The following is a 22,509-nucleotide window of genomic DNA, read 5'->3' as shown; positions in this document are numbered from 1 at the left end:
GCCGACGCAGGAACCCGGCCGTCGGCGTCGGGACCGCCCCCAACGCGCCGGGAGGGACCGCCAGCCAATCCCCGGCGGGCCCCGGCCGTTTTACGGCAGCAGGCCCCGCCCCCGAGCGCCGCGGAGGGGCGGTGAGAAGGTGTGCGGCGCGAGCGAGCCAATCCGCGTCGCCACTTCCAGCCCCGCGTCCTCCCATAGGCCGAGAGCCGGCCGATGCGGCGCGGCCGTAAGGCGGAGCCGGCTGTCGTGAGGCGAGCCCGCGGCCGGGTGCGGTGTCCGTGCTGTCCGCTAGGCTGGGTGTCATTGGGCTCCGAGGAGCGGAGGCGAGCGCAGTGTGGGCGGCCTGGTGTCGGGCACGGCCATGGCGGGCGCGCTGGTGCGGAGGGCGGCGGACTATGTCCGGAGCAAGGACTTTCGGGACTACCTCATGAGGTGACGAGACCCCCGGAACCACCGAGGTCTCCCGGAGGTCGGGTCTGCGCCGCCCGGGACGCGGAGCCACAAGGGCGCGGTAGCCGGGCGGCGGGGCAGCGGGGCGGTGGTCGAGCGGCGGGGCGGCGGCGGGGCAGGGGCCGGCCGGGCGGGGGACGGCGGGGCAGCGGGGCGGCAGCCGGCCGGGCGGGGGACCAGCGGGTCAGGGGCCGGCCGGGCAGGGGACCGACGGGGCAGCGGGTCAGGGGCCGGCCGGGCGGGGGACGGACGGGGCAGCGGGGCAGGGGCCGGCCGGGCGGGGGACGGCGGGGCAGCGGGGAGGCAGCCGGCCGGGCGGGGGACCGACGGGGCAGCGGGGCGGCAGCCGGCCGGGCGGGGGGCGGCAGCGAGAGGACCCTCGCCCCCGGCGCGGTTTCTTGGCTGGAAGTCGCCGAGTCCTCCAAGTCGGGCGGGGCCTGGTGCACCTGTCCGGCAGCTGCGCGCCCAGGTGTGCGGTGGCGGTGCCGGGATGCGGGGCTGGAAGGCGCCAGTGGGAGGCGCTGTGAGAGCGCTGGTGAGCGCAGGTGCGCGGCAGGTGCGCGCGAACGCCTGTCCTGCGGCCACGGAAATACAAATGCTGGGTCCAGCTCGGCTTTCGGTTTTTTCGTTTGAAAGACTTCCAGTCAAAGCCGGGAAGGGAGTAAAATCTCACTTTTTTTTTTTTAAGGTTTTATTTGTTTATTTGACAGAGAGGGAACACAAGCAGGGGGAGTGGGAGAGGGAGAAGCAGGGATCCCGACGCGGGGCTCGATCCCAGGACCCTGGGACCATGACCTGAGCCGAAGGCAGACAGACGCTTAACGACTGAGCCACCCAGGCGCCCCTCACATGTTTTTAGATACGAATATTCTGCCAACCAAAGTGGAGTATCTCCAAGGACATACTTTCTCTTACTCGATTTCCTTTCCAGTTAGAACCAAAGGACGTTTGCGAGTAAAGGCCTGAAGACACACTTGTTGTATTTTATTTTCTCCTCGAATCTTGAGGCGCCTGCTTTTATTTCAGAATATTTAGTATAACTTTGAAACAGTTTTAAATAGTTTTTTGTTTTTTTGGGTTTTTTTAGGGGTATAATTTTTAGTTTTCCTGGGTTGTGATTTTAAAACTTAGGTAGGTGTAGGGCCGCGTTTTGGGTTTGTTCTTTTTTTTTTTTTCTTTCAATAGTTAATAGTGTGGTAAAGAAGCAAAGTGATGACAGCTGAGGAGAAATAAGTCCTGTACAACTATCCAAAGGATGCAGTGTGAAGGCAACTGAATTTTTGCCAGTATAAAAAGGATTAATTTTTAAGGCCTGAACTTTGTTGCAAATACTGTTTACTTCTAATTTTACAGAGCAGTACCATGAGAGAGAGAATTCAGTCTCAAATGATAGAGTAAATTTGGAAACAGGCTTCACTCCTGACTTTCCAGATAGGAAGTTTCTGTACTTAAATAGGACTGTGATTGGGGCACTTGGGTGGCTCAGTCAGTAAGCTTCTGCCTGCGGCTCAGGTCATGATCCTGGAGTCCTGGGATCGAGCCCCCACGTAGGGCTCTCTGCTCGGCGGGAAGCCTGCTTCTCCCTCTCCCACTCCCCCTGCTTGTGTTCCCTCTCTTGCTGCCTCTCTGTCAAATAAATAAAATCTTAAAAAAAATTTTTATAAATAAATAAATAGGACTGTGATTAATTAAGACAGATGTTTAGTACTGTGGAGCAGAGTGATTTATCAGATTAATGTGTTGGGAAAATCTGAGCAAGTAGTAGTACGAGGATATGTTCTCAGTCCCTGCAGTTAAGTTTCTCTGGCTTTGAATGTTACCTTTTTTACTAATGTTTTCTGCTTTGGATAATGAGCCTTCCTAATCCTTAGGTACAGCTAGGGATAAAATTGTACAGAATAATTAAAAATAAAGTGATTACACTCATTCATATTTTTAAAAAATACTGATGGTTACCTAATGTTTGTAATAGTGTTATGTAATGTGATAATAGGAATTATGTAATAGGAATAATTTGTTCCTAACCAGGAAGAGAGCCTGGTTTTCTATTTCTTATTTCTATTACTATTTTTACTATTATTTTCTATTTCTTTTTCTTTTTTCCTCTAGTAGATAGGTTTCTGAGAGCCAGGCTTCTCCATTAAATACTTTGACATATGGCTTAACCTTTTTTCCTGAGATTAACTTCATGTGGCTTACTGTGCATATACTTTTTCCAGTGTTACTTTGAGTTAAGCTTTGACTCAATGAGGAAAAGAAGAGAATTGCAGTGTCCAGGAAGAGAGCTGCCTGCTAGGGTACCAGACAGAAGAACCACTCCTAACCAAGGGATCACAAGCAAGTCTAATCCCATTGGACCTCGGTTACTATGACATGGGTTTAATGATATTGCCCTGTCTGGTTGGGTTCTTGAGAACATTAAACTGGATGAGGGATGTGAAAATACTCAGAAACTCCAAATCACTGTTCAATTAATATTCTATTTTTTGTGTGTGAGCAGAAACACAGTATACTGTTACAGAAAAAGTTAAAATCTGAAGTGTGAGGCATAAAGTTCTGTGATTTCTGACCTGGAATTACTTCTGTGAACTGAGTAGGGGAGTAGGTGGAGGGAGCTGCCAGGCGTGTACTCCATACCATTCTTGGCGCAGTGGGGTTTCCTGCCGGCGCTGCCAGTGATGGAGGTTTGAGGCTGGTATCTGAACTCTTACCAGATCTTTATGTAAGCTTTTTCTCCTAGAAAGAGAAACTCTTCCTCCTAGAACTTAGCAGAGGAAAGTTTTCCCTCTGTGTTCTTCCAGGCTTCTTGCTCACAGCCCTGCTGTGCTTTTGTAAAGAAGAATGAAGCATAAAGAAGAAAACTTCATTGTGTCCCTCTTCCAGATCAGAAATGAGGTTCTTCTCATCTCCTCGAGAACTTGTTCTATCTACTTTGCACTCCCTACCATCTGAAGATCTGGATTTTTTTTACAGCCTACTGAAGGGATATAGAGATTTTTCTAAACTAAAGCTGTTCCAGAATTTTAAAAACTATTTTAATAACATAGTTGAGCATTTCAGAAAAAATTTAAAATCATATCTCATACAGATATTTAAAGTTCTGTCAATCACATTTTATGAGTAAAATTGAAATGTCTTTCTTACTAAAGTGGATTTCCAAGTGTATTTTTTCTTTTTAAGATTTGATTTTATTTATTTATTTTAAAGATTTTATTTATTTATTTGCCAGAGAGGGAGAGTATAAGCAGGGGGAGTGGCAGAGGGAGAAGCAGGCTCCCTGCTAAGCAAGGATCCAAATGCGGGACTCGATCCCAGGACCCCAATATCATGACCCGAGCCGAAGGCAGATGCCCAACCATCTGAGCCACCCAGGTGCCCCAAGATTTTATTTTTAAGTAATCTCTACACCCAACATGGGGCTCCAACTCATAATCCTGAGATCAAGAGTAGCATGCTATATCGACTGAGACAGCCAGGCACCCCTCCGAGTGTATTTTGAAATGTTGATTTTTTTTCACTGAGAAAGAGGAGTTAAGGAAACAGGCTCTAACCATAGGTAGTGTGTGGATTTTGATTGGATCCAGCATAGAAGAAAACAGCTGTAAAAGGCATTACCAGGACAACCAGGGACAATTAAATAAGGTCTTGCTATTAAATAATTACAATTTTTACTATAAGTGATTTACAGTATTATTAAACCCAAATGATGAGTTAGAACCCTAGCCCTGGTAATTTTTAGCTGTGTGGTCCTGGGCAATTACTTACCTTTTGTGCTTTGGTAGCTGTTTAACAACATAGCGTAGTGCTTGACAAGAGTAGTATTCCATGTTTAGTTCCCTGGGTTCTGGTACCCTCTTTTTGGTGCCTTCCATCTCTCATGATTTCTTACCTTAATGAGGATCTTGCATCAAGAACTTCCTGGACCTCTGTCATTATTATTACTTTTTAAGTAATCTCCACTCCCAGTGTGGGACTTGCACTCGTGACCCTGAGATCAGGAGTCGTGTGCTCTACTGACTGAGCTAGCAGGCACCCCTATCTTTTTTTTTTTTTTTTTTTTTTAATTCTTCATATACCTTCTTGATGGAGTAAAAAAAAGATAGCTCTTTTTGCTTTTGCCGTTCTGTCCTCATTCCTTGCTGTCCTTGCATTCCTTCCCTGTCCGGAATTTTGGTTAGGAAGAGTAAGATTGAATAAAGAAGTTGTGAGGTGTAGGACATATGCTTTAATGATTGAGTCAGTAGCAGTCTATGCAGATTTACTCTACAGATTTACCCCCCTTCCTGAGAGGTGAATGGATATGTGTATATGTATGTATGTATTTGGATATATACATGTAAAGGATGTTTTCTTAAGCAGAACCTAGGTCATGGAGTGTTTTTAAATTCGTTAGCCTGTTAGCACACTTAGAAATCTGAAATTAATGGGTTGTTTGCCATGAATATTCTTTAGTTAATAAGGTATGCTATTCTAATTTTAACTCCTTGTTTTCTGGAAAGCTTTGAAGATTTCTTACTACCCAGGTGAGAAGTTCCAGTAGAACAACAGGGACCCCTTCCCAAATGATAGACTAGCAGAGCTGGAACAGACCTTAGGTGTCTGATAGTCCAACACCTCACTTGCCACACGAGAAATTAATATTTAGACCAAACTTGAGACCCTCTGGACACCAAGTTTGTGGAGCCACAGCGGGAATGTCGGGTTAGGATTTAGAGGAAGATAGTAATGCACAAAAATGGTTCAAAAAGAAGTAGGGTTGGGGCGCCTGGGTGGCTCAGCCAGTTAAGTGTCCAATTCTTGATTTCGGCTCAGGTCGTGATCTCAGAGTCCTGAGATCGAGTCCTGTGTCAGGCTCTGTGCTCAACGCAGAGTCTGCTTGTCCCTCTCCCTCTGCTCCTCACCCCCCCCCCCCGCTCGTTCTTTCTCTCTCTCATAAATAAATTAAATCTTTAAAAAAGAAAAGAAGTAAGGTGTGAGGTACTTTGTGCCTCTCCTCTCTGCCATGCTGCTTCTGGTACCCTGCCCCTGGTTTTCCTTCCCCGCTATATAACTGACCTTCAGACATCTCATGAAGTAGATAGTGTTGAAGCAGAACTGGCCACAAGAGAGCCTTGTTGTCTGTACAGTCCAGTTTCCAGAGGTCTTTTCTGTTCAGTTAGTTTGGACCAGCAAATGGTCCAGTGGAACATCACCCATTCTAGTTGTGAAAACTTCCTCATTTTAACTTGAATTAGAAAATCTGGTAAAACTTGGTGACAATAAGACATAGGTGAGCATTTTCAGGCTGCAGAAGAACTGCAGCTTAGAGCATCTCAGACTCTTACCCCACTTTACTGTAAGCAGTGGCTTAAAAAGACCGTATGAGGCTGTCACTTGGACCCCTTAGTACTATCTAAGCAAGTGACCAGTTACGTGGACTAACAGTGCTTTCAGAGAAAGCTAACAGGTACTGTCTGCAGTGTTCAGGAGACATTATGAAAATAAAAATGAGCTTAGAGGAAATCTCAAACCTACCAATCACTTCCAGATTAAAGAGAAAAACAAGATAAGGTTTTTGGTGTTTTGTTTTTAAAAAACACATGGTGGTTGTCCTTCATCACCTCCACCATCATCCTCAGCCGGGAAGGTTGAGTTTCCCCCTGAGAGTTCAAGGTTGTAAGTGAACACAAGAAGAAAGACCCTTATACTTTTTTTTTTTTTAACTTCATGGAAATAAAGGCAGCATACCAAATAAAGAGAAAAATCAAGGGTTTTTTTGTGTTTTTTTGAAGATTTATTTATTTGAGAGCATGCGTGCACACTGGTGAAGGGGTTGGGGGTGTGGGATGAGGGAGAGAATCTCAAGCGGACTCTGCACTGAGCGTGTAGCCCGTCTCGGAGCTCCATCTCATGGCCCCGAGATCATGACCTGAGCCAAAATCAAGAATGGGACACTTAACTGACTGAGCCACCCAGGTGCCCCAAAACGAGGGGTATTTTTTTTTTTACAGTTTTACATTACTCTCCCCAAATTGAAGTTTGTGTGTTGCTTATAAATTTATCATTCTTTGGAACAGATATTCATACACGCTAAGAAGCTTTTCTTTTTTTTCATTAGCATGGCTCTGCAAAAATATGCATTCCAGATTTTCTGACTTAGTTGATTCGTGTTTTGGACAACTGACATAGAATTAAGAGATGTTGAGTTGTGGATTTTTGTATTTACCAGTGTTGTTTAGAATTATTTTATTCTCTGATTGTTTTACAGTCATTAAATTACTAAGTAATCAACATTACGTTCTTTTTGAATTTTTATTCAGCTTATTTAAACTCTTAACAAAACAGCTCACCCATTTCTCACATCCCCCACCCCCTGCCTCTGGCAACGACCAATCTGTTCTCTGTATCTATTGAGCTTATTTTTTTGGTTTTGTTTTTAAGATTACACATATAAGAGAGATCACACAGTATTTGTCTTTCTCTGACTTATTTCAGTTAGTGTATTGCCCTTGAGGTCCATCCACTTTGTAGCAAATGGTAAAATTTGTTACGGTTGAGTAATATTCCATTGTATATGTACTACAGTTTCTTTATCCATTCGTCCATCAGGGGACACTTAGGTTGTTTTCATATCTTGGCTCTTGTAAATAATGCCTCAGTGAACATAGGGGTATACGTGGCTTTTCAAATTAGTGTTTTTGTTTTCTTCAGATACCCAGAAGTGGAATTGCTGGGTCATATTTAATTCAGTTTTAATTTTTTGAGGGACCTCCATACTGTGTTCCACGGTGGCCACACCAGTTACATTCCCACCAACAGTGCACAGCCAGTTTACATTCCCCACATCTTTGCCAACACTTACTTTTAATATTTTTGATAGTAGTCATTGTAACAGGTGTGCAGTGATACCTCGTGGCTTTGATTTGCGTTTTCCTGATGATTAGTGAATGTGGAGTATCTATTCATGTACCTGTTGGCCATCTGTATGTCTTTTTTGGAAAAAAGTCTATTCAGATCTTCTGCCCATTTTTTAATCATGCTGGGTTTTTTTTTGCTATTGAGTTGTATGAGTTACTGTTTTGAATATTAGTCCTTTATCAGTTATATGATTTGCAAGGATTTTCTTCCATTCAATATGTTGCCTTTTCATTTTACTGATGGTTTCTTTTACTGTGCAGAAGCTTGTTAGTTTGATGGAGTCCCACTTACTTATTTTTGCTTTTGCTGTCAGATTCAGAAAATCATTGCCAAGACCACTGTCAAGGAGCTTACCGCCTAGTTTTCTTCTAGGAGTTTTATGGTTTCAAGTCTTTAATCCATTTTTGTGTCTAGTATAAGATAATGGTCCAGTTTCCCTCTTTTGCATGTGGCTGTCCAATTTTCCAACACCATTTATCGAAGAGACTGTCTTTTCCCCATTGTATGTTCTTGGCTCCTTTGTCATAAATATATTGACCAAATATGTGTGGGTTTATTTCTGGGCTCTATTCTGTTCTATTGATCTGTGTTTTTATGCCAATGCTATACTGTTTTAATTACTACATCTTTGTAATATAGTTTGAAATCAGCGAACCTGATGCCTCCAGCTTTGTTCTTCCTTTTCAAGATTGCTTTGCCTATTCAAGGTCTTTTATGATTCCATGCAAATTTTAGGATTGTTCTATTTCTGTGGAAAATGCTATTGGAATTTTGATAGGGATTTCATTGAATCTGTATATTGCTTTGGGTAGTATGAACATTTTAACAGTATTAGTTCTTCCCAACCCTGAGCATGGAATAGCTTTGTGTTTGTGTCTTTAGTTTCTTTCACTAGTATCTATAGTTTTCAACATACAGGTCTTTCACCTCCTTGATTAAATTTATTACTAGGTGTTTTATTCTTTTTGATGCAGTTGTAAATGGGATTATTTTCTTAATTTCTTTCTGATAGTTTATTATTAGTGTAAAGAAACAACAGATTTCTGTATACCGATTTTATGATCTGCAGCTTTACTGAATTTGTTTAACATTTTTTGGTGGAGTCTTCAGGGTTCTCTCTATTTTATATCATGTCAACTGCAAATACTAACAGTTTTTTTTTCCCTAAGATCTTTTTTTTGTTTTGTTTTTAAGATTTATTTATTTGAGAAAGAGCACATGAGCAGGGTGAGGGCAGAGGGAGAGGGAGAGACAGTCTCAAGCAGAGTCCCTGCTGAATGTGGAGCCCTTCTCGGAGTTAAGTCACACGACCCTGAGCCGAAATCAAGAGTCACTTGACGGACTGGGCACCCAGGTGCTCCTTAAAGATTTTATTTTTAAGTAATCTCTACATCCAACATGGGGCTCGAGCTCACAACCTCGAGATCAAAAGTCATGTGCTCTACCAACTGAGCCAGCCAGGGGCCCCACAAACAGTAACAGTTTTACTTTTTTTCTTTCCAATTTCAGTGCCCTTTCTTTTTCTTCCCTAATTGCTCTGGCTAGGACATCCAATACTATGTTGAATAAAAGTGGCAAGAGTAGACATCCTTGTTCCCAATCTTAGAGGAAAAGCTTTTAGCTTTTCACCATTGAGTGTGACATTAGCTGTGTGCTTGTTTTATGTGGTCTTTATTATGTTCAGTTACTTTTTATCAGTACAGTCTCTGTTTCTCCTTTGTTGAGAGTTACCATAAATGGGTGTTCAGTTTTGTCAATTTTTTTTTCTGCATCTATTGAGATGGCTCATATTTTTTGTATCCTTCATTTTGTTAATGTGGTACAGTGCAGTATATGGCACATTGATTTGTGGATGTTGAACCATCCTTGACTCCCTAGAACAAATCTCACTGGATCATAGTGTATGGTCCTTTTAATGTATTGTTGAGCTCAGTTTGCTAATATTTTATCGAGGATTTTTGCATCTATGTTTATCAAGGATATTGGCCTGTAATTTTCCTTTTTGTATGGCATCCTTGTTTGGTTTTGGTATCAGGGCAATGCTGGCCTTGTAAAATGTTTTTTATAAGAGTTCTCCAGTGAAGCTCTGTGGTCCTGGACTTCTGTTTGTTAGGAGGTTTTTAATTACTGATTCAATTTCTTCACTAGTAATCAGTCTGTTCAGATTTTCTATTTTATCTTGATTCAGCCTTGGTAGGTTGTATGTTTCTAGGAATTTATCCATTTCTTCTAGGTTGTCCAGTTGTTGGTGTACAATTATTCATAGTAGTCTCCTACAGTCCTTTGTATTTCTGTGGCATCACTTTTAATATCTCTTACATTTCTGGTTTTATTTGAGTTCTCTCTTTTTTTCTTGGTGAGTCTAGCTAAGGTATTGTTTATCTTTTCAAAGACCCAGCTCTTAGTTGTATTGATCTTTTATCTTTTTTGGTTCCAATTTCATTTATTTCTGCTCTAATCTTTGTTATTTTCTTCCTTCTAATAACTTTGGGCTTCTTTTGTTTTTTTTATAGTTCTTCAAAGTATGTTAGATTGAGACTTTTCTTGAGACTTTTCTTGTTTCTTGAGGTAGGCATTTATTGCTTTGAACTTCTTTCTTAGAACTGCTTTTGCTGCATCCCATAAATTTTGGTATGATACATTTCCTTGTTCGCTTGTCTCAAGGCATTTTTTTATTTCTTCTTTGACCTATCAGTTATTCAGTAGCATGATCTATCTTGGAAAATGTTCGTGTGCACTTAAGAAGAATATGTATTCTGTTGCTTTTGGATGAAATGTTCTTTTCTGGTCTGTTAACTTCATCTGGTCTAACTTGCTAGTTAAGGCTAATGTTGCCTTACCAATTTTATCTGGATGATTTATCCATTGATGTAAGCAAGGTATTAAAGTCCTTCTGTTATTAAATTGATGTCTGTTTCACCCTTTAGGTATGTTAATAGTAGCTTTATATATTTGGATGCTCCTATGTTGCAACTGTTATGTCCCCTTGTTGGATTAACCCTTTTACCATTATGTAACACCCTTTTTTGTCTCTTACTACCCTCTTTGTTTTAAAGTCTATTTTGTCTGATATCAGTATAGATAACTACATTCTTTTGTTTCCATTTGCATGGAATCTTTTTCTATCCTTTTAGTTTGTGTGTTGTAGATAGTATATAGATGAATCTTGTTTTTTTTTTAATCCAACTCAGCTATGAAGAATTTAGTCTATTTACATTTAAAGGAATTGTTGGTGGGTATATGCTTATTGCCATTTTGCTTATTTTCTGGATATTTTTGTAGTTTTCTGTTACATTGTTCTCTCTCTTTCTTTGTGGTTTGGTGACCTTTATTTTTTGTCATTTACTCTAGGTTTTGCTCTGTGGTTACCATGAGGCTAATATATAACAACTCATATCTGTAACAGTCAGTTTTCAGTTGATAACAACTGTAAGTTTGATCTCATTCTAAAGCTCAACGTACCCCCCCTTATGTTTTTGCAATATTTTACATATTTTTTCTTGTCTGTCCCTTAACTAATTATTGTAATCATTGTTATTTTTACTACTTTTGTCTTTTAACCTTCATACTAGCTTTATAAGTAATTAATCCACTTACCTTTGCTATATATTTATTTTTCCAGTGAGATTTATTCTTTCCTATGTGTTCTTGTTGCTAATTAACCCCATTTCTTTTAAGGCTAATTTAATGGTGATGAACTTCTTTAGCTTTTGCTTGTCTGGAAAATTCTTTCTCCCTCCTTCAATTGTGAATGATAACTTTGCTGGGTAGGGTACAGTTCAGGAAGAGTTCTGAATTGAAAACTAAATTATCTCCAAGTTGACATTTTAGGCTTTAAAAACTACATCTTTTAAAATATTTTTGTGGGAAAAAATGTGCCACTGGTAATTTATGGCTAATTAAATATGGTTCTTTGTTCAGATCCTGAACAAAGATGCTTTAAGAATAATGACACTGCAAAAACCAAAATATCCAGTCAAGAAATGGGCAGAAGACATGAACAGACATTTCTCCAAAGAAGACATACAAATAGCCAATAGACACATGAAAAAGTGCTCAACATCAGTATCAGGAAAATATAAATCAAAACCACAATGAGATACCACCTCACACCAGTCAGAATGGCTAAAATGGACAAGTCAGGAAACAACAGATGTTGGCAAGGATGCAGAAAAAGGGGAACCCTCCTACACTGTTGGTGGGAATGCAAGCTGGTGCAGCCACTCTGGAAAACAGTATGGAGGTTCCTCAAAAAGTTGAAAGTAGAGCTACCATACGATCCAGCAATTGTACTACTGGGTATTTACCCCAATGATACAAACATAGTGATCTGAAGGGGCACCTGCACCCCAGTGTTTATAGCAGCAATGTCCACAATAGCCACAATACAGGAAGAGCCCAGATGATGTCCATCGACAGATGAATGGGTAAAGAAGAGGTGGTGTGTGTGTATGTGTGTGTATACACACACATACATACACACACAATGGAATATTACTCAGCCATCAAAAAGAATGAAATCTTGCCATTTGCAACACTGTGGATGGAACTAGAGGGTATTGTGCTAAGTGAAGTAAGTCAGAGAAAGACAAACACCATATGATTTCACTCATGTGGAATTTAAGAAACAAAACAGATGAACACAGGGAAAGGGAGGGAAAAATAATAAAAGATGAAAATAGAGAGGGAGACAAACCATAAGAGACTCATAACTCTAGGGAACAAACTGAGGGTTGCCGGAGGGGAGGTGGTAGGGGGATGGGATAACTGGGTGATGGACATGAAGGAGGGCATGAGATGTGATGAGCACTGGGTGTTTTATGCAGCTGATGAATCACTAAATCCTACCTCTGAAACTAGCAACAACAAAGAGTGGTGACACTGCAGCTGAGCGTAGCCCACAGTCTGCTAGGTTACACTGATCCAGTAAGGCGGCCCACCCCTCCTGCCACAAAGCACCCTGCCCAGTTTGGACTTCCTGTGACGTAGTCTTGGGTAACACCATCTGTTACCACAGTTGAAACATAATTTGTTCTAACAATTGACTTAACTTTGAAAGGCTCTTTCTAGGCTTCTTGTATTTCATAATAGAACCTATTTGAAGAATATTATTAGCACTGTCAACAAATATTTTCATGCTGGAAATTAGAACCTTCTCAACCTCCAAGTCAAAATGGTGAGAAGAGCCGTTTGGATGTGTGTTTATAAGGGATTTTATCATTTTACTTCATTAACTCTTTCAGTATGTAAACTTTTAAGATTTTGCTGTACAGAACAATTAAGCTATATCCTGCAAAAAGAATTCCCATGTCAGAAATAGAAGTAATTCATTATAAAACTTTTGATGTGTTTTTAAACGGTACCAAGTTTAACATTCAGAAAAACACAGTGTTGAAAGTTTTTGCTACTCATTCATTCAACAAACACTTCCTGAATGCTTGTAAATGCCAGGCACTGTTTGAGGTTCCAGAGTTTTGAAGTGAACGAAATGTATAATTACATGACTATTTTTAGGGGCTTTCGTTCTGGTGATAACCTGTTAGTAAAAATGGCGAGCTCACTGTTGCTAGAGTCCTGTAGCACTCCGTTCTCTTCTCGTCATTTCCAGAGAAATGCCGTGTGCAAGCCTGGGCCGCAGAAGGCAGCAGAGCATCGTCCCCGTGGCCTGTCCAAGTGACACGCCATGAATGTCAACACACACCAGATCTCAGACACTTAGAACAAAGAAAGAATGTAAAATATCTCATTGCTAAGTTTTGGTTGAGTACATATTCATTAAAATATTTTTGATATGTTAGAATAAACTTAATAAAATTCTGTAGCTTCTTTTTACGTCTAATGTGGCTTCTAGAAATTTTTAAATTACATATGTGGCTCCTAGTGGTGACCTGCATTATATTTCTATTGGACAGCTTCACTCTAAGGCTTATGTTTATTTTCATAAAATTGAGGTTTAATTTCGCTGGGTCAGAGTTGTTGGGAATGCGTCCTGCTCAGCTGGTCGTTCTGCTGCTGAAACTTGAACACACGTGTGAGGTTGAAGTAACCTAAGAACTGAAATCTTCCAAAGCATCTGATCTTTTTTTTTTTTTTTCCCCTCCCACATCTCTCCTGTCTGAACCTTGGGGACTCTTCACAAAATAGTACGGTAAGAACACTGTTCTACTTTATTTCAGGCTCTTGCAGGCTTTGTGCATTGCCAGACTTATGGACAGCAGACCTGGCTTCCTTTGCTTGAGCTAGCAGATGCAGATGCAGATGCGGCCGCCATGCCTGGTGGCTCTCCCAGTGGCCCCTTGGTGGTCCTCATCCACTCGGGGCGCTCACTCCTGGCAGGACCAGTGCATCGACTGCTGAGCTGGACCAAACAGGGAAGTGGGAACTAGAAGCTTGCACTAGATAGAAAGGATGCAGTCTTAACTTTCTAAGGTTGGATATTGTAGTAAACTAGTGTTGAGATCATTTTTACCTTTCATGTTCTTTTTAAGAAACCTGTCTGAAGTGTAGCTCAATGTTCATCATCACAAGTGTGTATACCGCCCCTAACTTGCAGAACTGTTCATGTGTAACAGTCCTCACACTAGAACCTGTGACGCCACCCTTTGAGCACAAGCCCCCCAGGGCTACTTGAGGTGTCAGATCTACGCCATGGTCCTGCTCCTTGGCCCTGGCTGTGGGTGGAGACGCCTTTGTGCCTGGTGGTGGAGAACTCTCCAGGCTCTGTTCCAGCCCCAGCTCTATGCGTGAGAAGGTAGACATTGGACCAACGCACAGAGCAGAGCTATCTACGGAAAGAGGTGAACTAGAAAAAGTTGAAACTAGACCAAAGTGGAGAAAGGTCAGGTCAGTAGGGGAGGAAAGGGAGACACTGGCACGACAGGGAGCGGAGAAAGCAAGGGCCTCCCAGGAAAAGGACAGGTGGGGACAGAAGGCAGCTGGTAAGGGAAGGCGAGGCACCCTCCCTCTCCAGACCTCTCCAGAGCTCCGGTGGGGAGAGGGAGGGGAAATGGCCACCCCACGTCCAGGTATAAGAAATAACAGTTCCAAAAGTGTGGGTCTTCCTCAGACAATATCCAGTCCGAAGACAAGAGGACTCATTAGCCACCCCAGAACCTCCGAGATCCTTTACACCAGCTGTGTCTGATTTTCGGGGTCGTAACTCTGCTGTAGACGCTTCCATGCTTAGCTTGCTGGCCCTGTGGGGGCTCTGGCGCTTTACAGCTCCTGGTGGCCTGGGCCTCCTGCTTACATTGAAGCGCGTTATGTAAGCGTTTCGAAATATTCTCCTATCATGCCAGACATAATTCTCATTTACTTTTCTTGTATTTCCCTGGTTTCCTACTTCTTACGGAATTCCGGATTTTAATGACTCCTGGTCAGTGTTAGAAATGCATTCAGCAGTCTGAGTTTATCTTAAATGCTCTGAGGGCAGAAGTGGATCACTGATAATAGTCTGATAACTGAAAAGGGTGTTTAGCCAACAATGTGTGGTTTCTCTCATACTTTAAAGTATTGCAAAGTGTACATTAATAAAAGAATTTTCAATTTAATGGGAGAAGCCACTGAACTTAGTTCAGCCTCAGAACTTCAGTCGATTGGATGTTGTTGCCGTTAAACATGGACGTCGTTTTGCGGTCCTGGGACGACTGCCGTCACAGCCTGAAGAGCTGTTGAGCCCTTTCCAGGCGTAGGTTGCTGCTAGGACTTTGAAAGTATCTTCCAGTCTTAATTTCTTAGTATCTCTGGGGTTCTGAGTGATTTCCAGGCTCTCTGATCCAAATACAGCTCATAGGAGCTGAAAAGCCAGTTCTCCCTTTTTAAGTTGCCTTCCTCAGAAACAATCTCCAATCTGGGATCGGCATTGTAAGAGAGATTGACAAATACCTTAATGAAAATTTGAAAAAGAGATTTTGATAGTTTAAACATTACATTATCGAGAACAGTTGTAAGGAGGTTTAAGTTGCGGCTGGCGGGAATTGGGTAAGAAGTTAATCTGATTTAAAGTTCTCTCAGTGGGACGGAGATTACCTACCGGTAAGCTGGAAGTTCATGCGGACCTTGGTGAAGGGCCAAGTCCTTTCTGACTCGGGGCTCACCCTGGAAGAGCCTCCAATGTCCAGGCAAACCCTTGAATAGTCCGTGCCCAGATGTTAAGCGGCTATCCGTTAACCAGTAAACCCGCACGATGTAAACGTGAAGAATCATTTCGAACATTCCCATTATAGTTTAAAAGAAGAAATTGCAGTGTTCACACCCCGCCTTACCCTTCTCCTCTCCTCTCCCCTCCTCTCATTTTGTAGCATTTCTGGGGCCCTGTAGCCAACTGGGGTCTTCCCATTGCTGCCATCAATGACATGAAAAAGTCTCCAGAGATTATCAGTGGGCGGATGACATTTGGTAAGGACACAGATTTGAATAATTGGGAGGACTTTAGGCTCCTGTTTACATTTCAGGTTTGTAGCTCCAGATACTACAGTCACTGTTGGAAAGTAACATACAGATATACGATGGCACGGAAGGGTGTTGCTTGTGCATGCAGAGGAAGAAAACGGTGGTGCTTTGAAATACTTATCCAGGAAGTGTTAAGGTCCTGTGTGCCTTTAGATCTAGTACACACAACTGAAGAATGTGTCCTCTTGCACTTTGTTTGGAAGAAGTGCCTTTAAATTTATTTGGAATCCTGATATTTGACCATAAAAGTCTCATGGGGATTAAGTGGCCATTCTTTGAGACCGTGGGTTGCAAACAATTCTAAGGGGACAGAAAAAGCAGCTGGAGCAAACAGCCCACTCTAGCAAACAAACGTGTGCCTGAAACGTTTACTAAGTAAAATACCTCACAGTGGAGAAAATACAGGATGAGCTTCCCATTCTTGGGAGCGTTTAAGCAACAACTTCTATCGTGTGGAAAGTTTTAGCAGAAGAGCTCTTTTTCTGATGAAGTGATTGAGCCACCGATGTGTGATCACACCGGCTCCGAATCTGCTGGATTGTGAGTCTTTGCTTTGCTGTTTGTGGCAGCTCTCTGTTGTTACTCCTTGACGTTCATGAGATTTGCCTACAAGGTTCAGCCTCGAAACTGGCTCCTGTTTGCTTGCCACGCCACGAATGAAGTAGCCCAGCTCATCCAGGGAGGACGCCTTCTCAAGCACGAGTAAGCAGATCCGATTTAATCGCTTCTGTCTTGGGAGCTGGGGAGAGAGAAACTCAAATCTCGAGGCCTTGGGGGGCTGGGTGTGAATGTGTGTACGGAGACAGGTGTTACCGGTTGGGGAAGCCGGATTCGGAGCAAAAATGTGCCATTGGGAAAGAAGAAATATGCTGCTGAATTTAAAACCCTGATTGGCCAGTGAATGCAATGCAGATTAACATTTTATAAAATGATAAGTTGAAATAAATGTCAAGGTGTTTCTGAACGGCACCCAAGGCCTTTGGGGTGGGCAGCGAAATTTGTTTCTCATTGAATTTTTTTGTGTGTTTGTCTCCAGGATGAGTAAAAAGGCATCAGTGTAACAGTGGAACTCGAGAAAGCAGGTCTGCGGAGGGACAGTGTCGCCCAGCGCTGCTCAGAATAGTCTTGCTAAGGAAAATCAGCTGAATGCTATTTTTACTAACCAATTTTTCTAGAAATAGCGGAGAGCCCCTAAACCAACTCTCTGCTGCCTTACACATACCGGATGTTTTACTTCTTTTCATAAAGAGTAGCTCAGAATATGCAATCAATTTAATAACTCCCAATGATGGTTTTATCTGCAGTAATATGTATATTACTTGGTAGAATTTACTTAATGGAAGACCGAACAGAGAAAATTTGTACTTCTTAGCACTAAAGTCCTCGGAGTCCTTAAGTCTTTACTGACCACGAGCCCACCGCGGCTGGCCACGCGCGCTGTCCTCGCCAGCCGTAGAGAACGGGTCTGTGCTTCCACGCGGCGTGTATATTCAAGTGCTGTAACTTAATGGCAATAAATGACTTAAAGCTCTGTCAAACGAGTACGGTAAGTATCTCGCTGTGCTGGAATATCCCTGAAGAGACCGTCGTGGGTAAGAGCGGGGCTCCCGGGAAGGCGTCCCCGCGGCCGGAGGGGCCACGGCGACCACAGCCCTCGCCTGGCCGCCCCGGTTGTGCGGTGAAGGCGGGGCGGTAACAGCTTCGCCGGGGACGCTCGGCGGCCTCTGTCCCCGTGGCAGCGGCGGGCGCGGGCGGCCCGGGCGCCCCCGCGTCGGTTCTCCGCTGCCGCTTTCTCTCTGCGGGTGGAGGCCGGTCACCAAGCGTCGTCTCGGGGCTCGTCTCGGGGCTCGGCGCGCGAGCTGCCCTCGGGCCGGGCCGGGGGGGGGGGGGGCAGGCGGGGCTGGCGCTGCTGCTCGGCCGCGCGGGGCCCCGCCGTCGACCCGGCGCGGGGCGGCGAGAGGCTGGACTGGCTTTGTGAAGGGCACGCAGCCCAACCGCAGCGGCGCCGGAAGGGCCAGCCCAGGCCTTCCCGGCCCTCGCTCTCCGCCGGCCCACGCCAGCCGGCGCCGCGCCTCTGCTCCGGGGCCTTCCTCTGCCGCCCCGTGGCAGGACTCCCGCCCGGCCGGCCCGTGTGCCGGTGAGAGCAAGGGCCTCCCCGCTCGCCGGGGCCCGCGGCGCCGACGTCGAGCGGGAAAGGCCGCGCGACCTCGCGGCTGCGGGCTGCTTCGGTGGCCGCGTCCCTGCGGCTCGGAGGGGCCGGCGGGGTCGCTGCTCTCCCACGGGTGCTTCCCACGCGAGCCGGAGGCCTGCAGAGGGCCCAGACGAGCCCTCGGGTGCGAAGTACGTGTGGACGCACAAGTCGCTCAAGGAACGAGAGCCCCGTGCCGCGGGGCAAGGCGCGACGCGCCCACCCCGGGCCCGGGCCTGTCCCTGGCTCCCCCAGAGCGCCCGAAGGTGCCCCGCGTCCGCCTTCTCGGCCCAGAGCCGAGCGCTCGCAGGGACGAAGGCGGGGGACGGGTGCGCGGAGGGTTTGCGGAAGGAGACCCGCGTGGGGGGGCGGGAGGCCGGGAGGCCGCGCTGCGGGGCCGGGGGCCGGGGGCCGGGGGCCGGATCTCGCCCAGCCTCGGCGCCTGCGTGAGCGCCCGGGGCAGGCGCCCTTTGTGCTTTTATTCTGACTGTCCTTGGCTGCTTTACGATGGCCGGCGTGGCTCGTTAGCAAAAAGGACCCTTCTAACTACGGGGTTTCAGCCGGGCAGTAGCCTTGTGGAGAGAAGCCTGCGGGCTGGCTGTGCGCCCTCCTGCCGCCGGGACGCGGGCGTCGTGCTGGGCCAGCCCCGGCTCTCCTGCCTTGTCCCGGGACCGGCAGGGCTTGGTCTGCGGGGGTCACAAAAGGTGGTGGTCGCCCTGCGCTCAGGGCGCTGTGCTCGGTGGTGGTCATCGCTCCGGTCCCTTCGCCCGTCCTCAGCAGGTGCGCGGTGTGCGGGCCACAGGCCCGCTCGGGGCGGGAGCGCAGGAGCGGGAACGCAGCCCCAGCCCCACCGCTGAAACGCAAAGACGGGGTTGGGTTGAGGCCGCACTGGACTGACCTTAAGAGGCCCAGTAGGACGTATTGCCGACGTTTCATTACCGCCGGTGACGTTCTCCCCAGAAGTAATACACAAGGGCTCGAAGTCTTTTTCCTTCCCAATAATAAAGGTGGCGAGGACACAAACGCGCTGTCGAGCTTCCAAGGTGAGGTTGGCACGAGCCGGCGAGGCTAACGTGTGGTTTTGGCTACACAGGCGTCTCCTTTCTCGTTGTGTCAGCTTCGTGGGGCGGAGGAGGTGACCGTCGCCCAGTGCTTCCTGCACGTTGTGTCCCTGCACTTGGCGCCTGTGGCCGGTGTGAGGAAACCAGAGAATAAGCGCCCTTTGTTTCCTAATCCCCCCTCCCCCCCTCGGCCTGGCTCAGCGCTGCACCGTCCCAGGTGCCTGGGTGGGTGGGTGCGTGGGTGGGGGTGGTCCTGGTCCTGCCCGCCCGCCTCAGGCTGCGCTGTCACTCCTGGACCTTTTACACCTGCAGCTTGGCTCCGTAGGGGTTTTCTGGATCCTTCTGTATGGGGCGTTTACAGACTAGTAGGTAGGAAGTGCGAGTCCTTACATCTGAGGTCCCCACAGGTCCACGTGAGGTCACATTACTTAGAAGTCACTTGATGGCCTCAAAGATGAGCTCCCTTTGCAGGTCTGGAGGGGACGCAAGCTTAGAGACCACGAGACCTCGTGATCTAAAGCCAAGCCCCGGTGAGGAGCGGCCCTAACTGCCTTCCTAACTCGGGAAGCTCGTCTGTCTGCGGCAGATGTGACCATTCTGTGCCCCATGGGCCCTTCCCGCCTGAACTAACCATTGGGGGGGGGGGGGGCTCTTGTTTGTTTCCCCCCCCCCCCCCCCCCCCCCCCACTAGAAGGTGGTAGGTCCCCCTCACTCATCAGGGCTGCTCATGTCACACAGGAAAACAACCTGGGGCTCTTGGGTGGCTCAGCCGGTTGGGCGTCTGACTTTTGGTTTCAGCTCAGGTCGTGATCTTGGGGTTGTGGGATTAAGCCCCCTGCCGGGCTCTGCACTCCGCGAGGAGTCTGCTTGAGATGCTCTCTTTCCCTCTGCCTTTGCCCTTCCTATTCGTGCTCTCTCTCTCTCTCTCTCTCTCTCAAATAAATAATTAATTATGTATTTTTAAAAAATAAAGGAAAACAATCTTGTCATGCATTCTGCATTGTTTTAGATATCGGGAGAGTATTAATAAAAGAAAAATGTCTGAAACAGCTACCCGCCTCCAGCAGAATGGGAAGTTCAACATTGGAGAGTGAAGTGTACCCAATAAAGTTGCAATTAACGATTATAAGTTTGTGACTAATAACTATAAATTTAATCAGAGTTTACAGAAGAAAAAAAGTGAGCAGAGTCTGGGGAGCAGGAGTTCATGCAGAAAATGGGGTTTTCTCAGGATCCTGGCTCTTATGACCCAAGGTGAACAGGCAGATGTCAAAAGGCTAAGTAGTAGGATTTGTGAAGGATTTAATTTGGGTTAAGTCTGCGGTAAGTGGTAAATTTTATCATTTTTTATCGAGGTGTAATTGACATGATTTTCAGGTGTACGACATACTGATTTGACGTCCGTATGTGTGCAAAGTGATTACCGAGAGTCTGTTAACATCCGTTGCCACAGTTACAGTTTTTTCTTGTGATAAGGATTTTAAGATCTAGTCTCTTGGGGCACCTGAGTGGCTCAGTCGGTTAAGTGTCTTCCTTCGGCCCAGGTCATGATCCCAGGGTCCTGGGATCGAGTCCCGCATCAGGCTCCCTGCTCAGGGGAGCCTGCTTCTCCCTCTGTCCCTCCCCTCCACTCATGCTCTCTCTCTCTCTCTCTCAAAGAAATAAAATCTTTAAAGAAAAAGATCTACTCTCTTAGCAACTTTTTTTTTTTAAAGATTTTATTTATTATTTGACAGAGAGACCACAAGCAGGGGGAGTGGGAGAGGGAGAAGCAGGCTTCCCGCCGAGCAGGGAGCCCGATGCGGGGCTCGATCCCAGGACCCTGGGATCATGACCTGAGCCGAAGGCGGACGCTTAACGACTGAGCCACCCAGGTGACCCTCTTAGCAACTTCCAAATACTCAATACACTGTTATTAACTACAGTCACCATGCTGTCCATCACATCCCATGGCTTGCTTATTTTATAACTGGAAGCTCGTACTTTTTGATTCCCCTCACCCGTTATTCTTTTTGGCTCGAATGTCATTCCTTTGGCCACTAGTAACCCCTTTAAAGGTATCTTCAGATAAGATCCCACCGATCTCTGACAGCAGAAATGATCTGGCGCATGGTGCCTCCTATCCTCCACATGGAGACACGTCCTTCCTGGGCCGCGCCGTCTCCATGTGTGGGGAATGGAGTGCACCACCCTCGGAGCTCCTGCAGGCTCTCGCTGCTGGCAGGACAGTCCCTTGTGGCCGTGTCGGCGCCCAGCACTAAAACAGAGGTTTCTAAAACATCGTAAGTCCGTACTGATACTTCTGCTGTTGTATATAGTACAGTATTTCTTTGATTTTCACAGTTGAATCTTTTGTACTGAACAGCACCATTTCTAACAACTCGGACACTTCATTACCCAACTAGACAAAAATGGTTTCACAATCACACCTTTATTACCATAAATGATGAAACTATGAAATAAAAGCTCAAAATTTTCCTTACAGTTTGTCCTCAGAGTGCATGTCCTAAGTATGTAAGTTCCAGGTAGTAGTTGTAAATTCACATAAAATAATCTCTCACTATGTGTTGCCCAGGCACATACTCAGTGTGGCGTTCCCCACGATTGTGCACGTTTGTTCTCAGGCGAAGGTGTGTGCCTTCTGGCAGCCGATTGTTCCCAGGAGGACAAGGAGGACGCAGGAGCTCTGGGCCAGTCTTCCTAGTGCAGGAAATCGGGGCTGGGTGAGCCCGTGCGTTTCGAGGTGACTGGCCCATCTGAGCAATCTCTGTGAGTGCTTCAGGCCAGAACTGATGAGTTCTGGCTAAACAAGTCAGTTCTGCCTTTTACTATTTTATTTCTAGTACCGTCACCTCCCTCCCCAGTTTGACTTTTTAATCTTGTCCTGATGTGAAAGTTCTCTTGTGCCCTTTCTGACTCTTCTCTGTAAGTAATAACGACACCCCAAAGTTCCCACAGACCGTGCTGTGAATTTCCACACCAAGGCTTACCCTGCGTAAATTCAAACAATTCTCTCCGTGAACATGCTCCTGATTGTGTGAGTCCCTGTTTAACTTTCCTCTGGGAGATTCCAGGGAGATGTGCCTTCAGGGTTTCTTCAGATCCCACAGGGAAGCAAAGGCGACTTAGGTAAAAGCAAGCTCTAGGGTTTTGTCTGAAATTTTCCCTTTACTCGGAAGTCAAAATGCTTTATTTATATCTTTTCTAGCACAATTAAATACCCTTCGAGTATAGTGACCATAGTTATGTACTTGCCACCTTTTAGTGACTCTAATTGTTTAAAAATACAAACGATAGGGAGGGGGGTGGGAGGGACGGGGTGGATGGGTGATGAACATTGGGGAGGGTATGTGCTATGGTGAGCCCTGTGAATTGTGTAAGCCTGTTGAATCACAGACTTGTACCCCTGAAACAAATAATACAGTATATGTTAATAAAAAGAAAAGAAAAGAAAAACAAAGA

The 22,509-nt window shown here is 45.6% G+C and overlaps 1 protein-coding gene across 1 annotated transcript; it reads left to right on the top strand.

The window, feature by feature from the left end:
• The first annotated feature begins 248 nt into the window (after nucleotides 1–248).
• Nucleotides 249–17,336, top strand: LOC118001889 (mitochondrial pyruvate carrier 1). Its single transcript, XM_034992060.1, has 5 exons — nucleotides 249–432; nucleotides 13,492–13,495; nucleotides 15,648–15,744; nucleotides 16,368–16,500; nucleotides 16,835–17,336. The coding sequence occupies exons 1-5, from the start codon at nucleotides 362–364 to the stop codon at nucleotides 16,857–16,859; spliced, it is 330 nt and encodes a 109-aa protein (XP_034847951.1). The 5' UTR covers nucleotides 249–361; the 3' UTR covers nucleotides 16,860–17,336.
• Nucleotides 17,337–22,509: the final 5,173 nt, after the last annotated feature.

This window comes from Mirounga leonina, unplaced genomic scaffold, assembly GCF_011800145.1.
Source record: "Mirounga leonina isolate KUSES-001 unplaced genomic scaffold, KU_Mleo_1.0 Mir_55, whole genome shotgun sequence".
NCBI lineage: Eukaryota > Metazoa > Chordata > Mammalia > Carnivora > Phocidae > Mirounga > Mirounga leonina.
Note: the sequence above shows the minus strand (reverse complement) of the source record. Positions and strands in the feature narration are given on the sequence as shown.

Coding starts and splice junctions, on each gene's coding strand:
- LOC118001889 (XM_034992060.1), top strand. CDS start 362: ATGGCGGGCGCGCTGGTGCGGAGGGCGGCGGACTATGTCCGGAGCAAG. Junction 15,745..16,367: donor CAGTGGGCGGATGACATTTG/GTAAGGACACAG, acceptor TGTTTGTGGCAG/CTCTCTGTTGTTACTCCTTG. Junction 16,501..16,834: donor GGACGCCTTCTCAAGCACGA/GTAAGCAGATCC, acceptor GTTTGTCTCCAG/GATGAGTAAAAAGGCATCAG.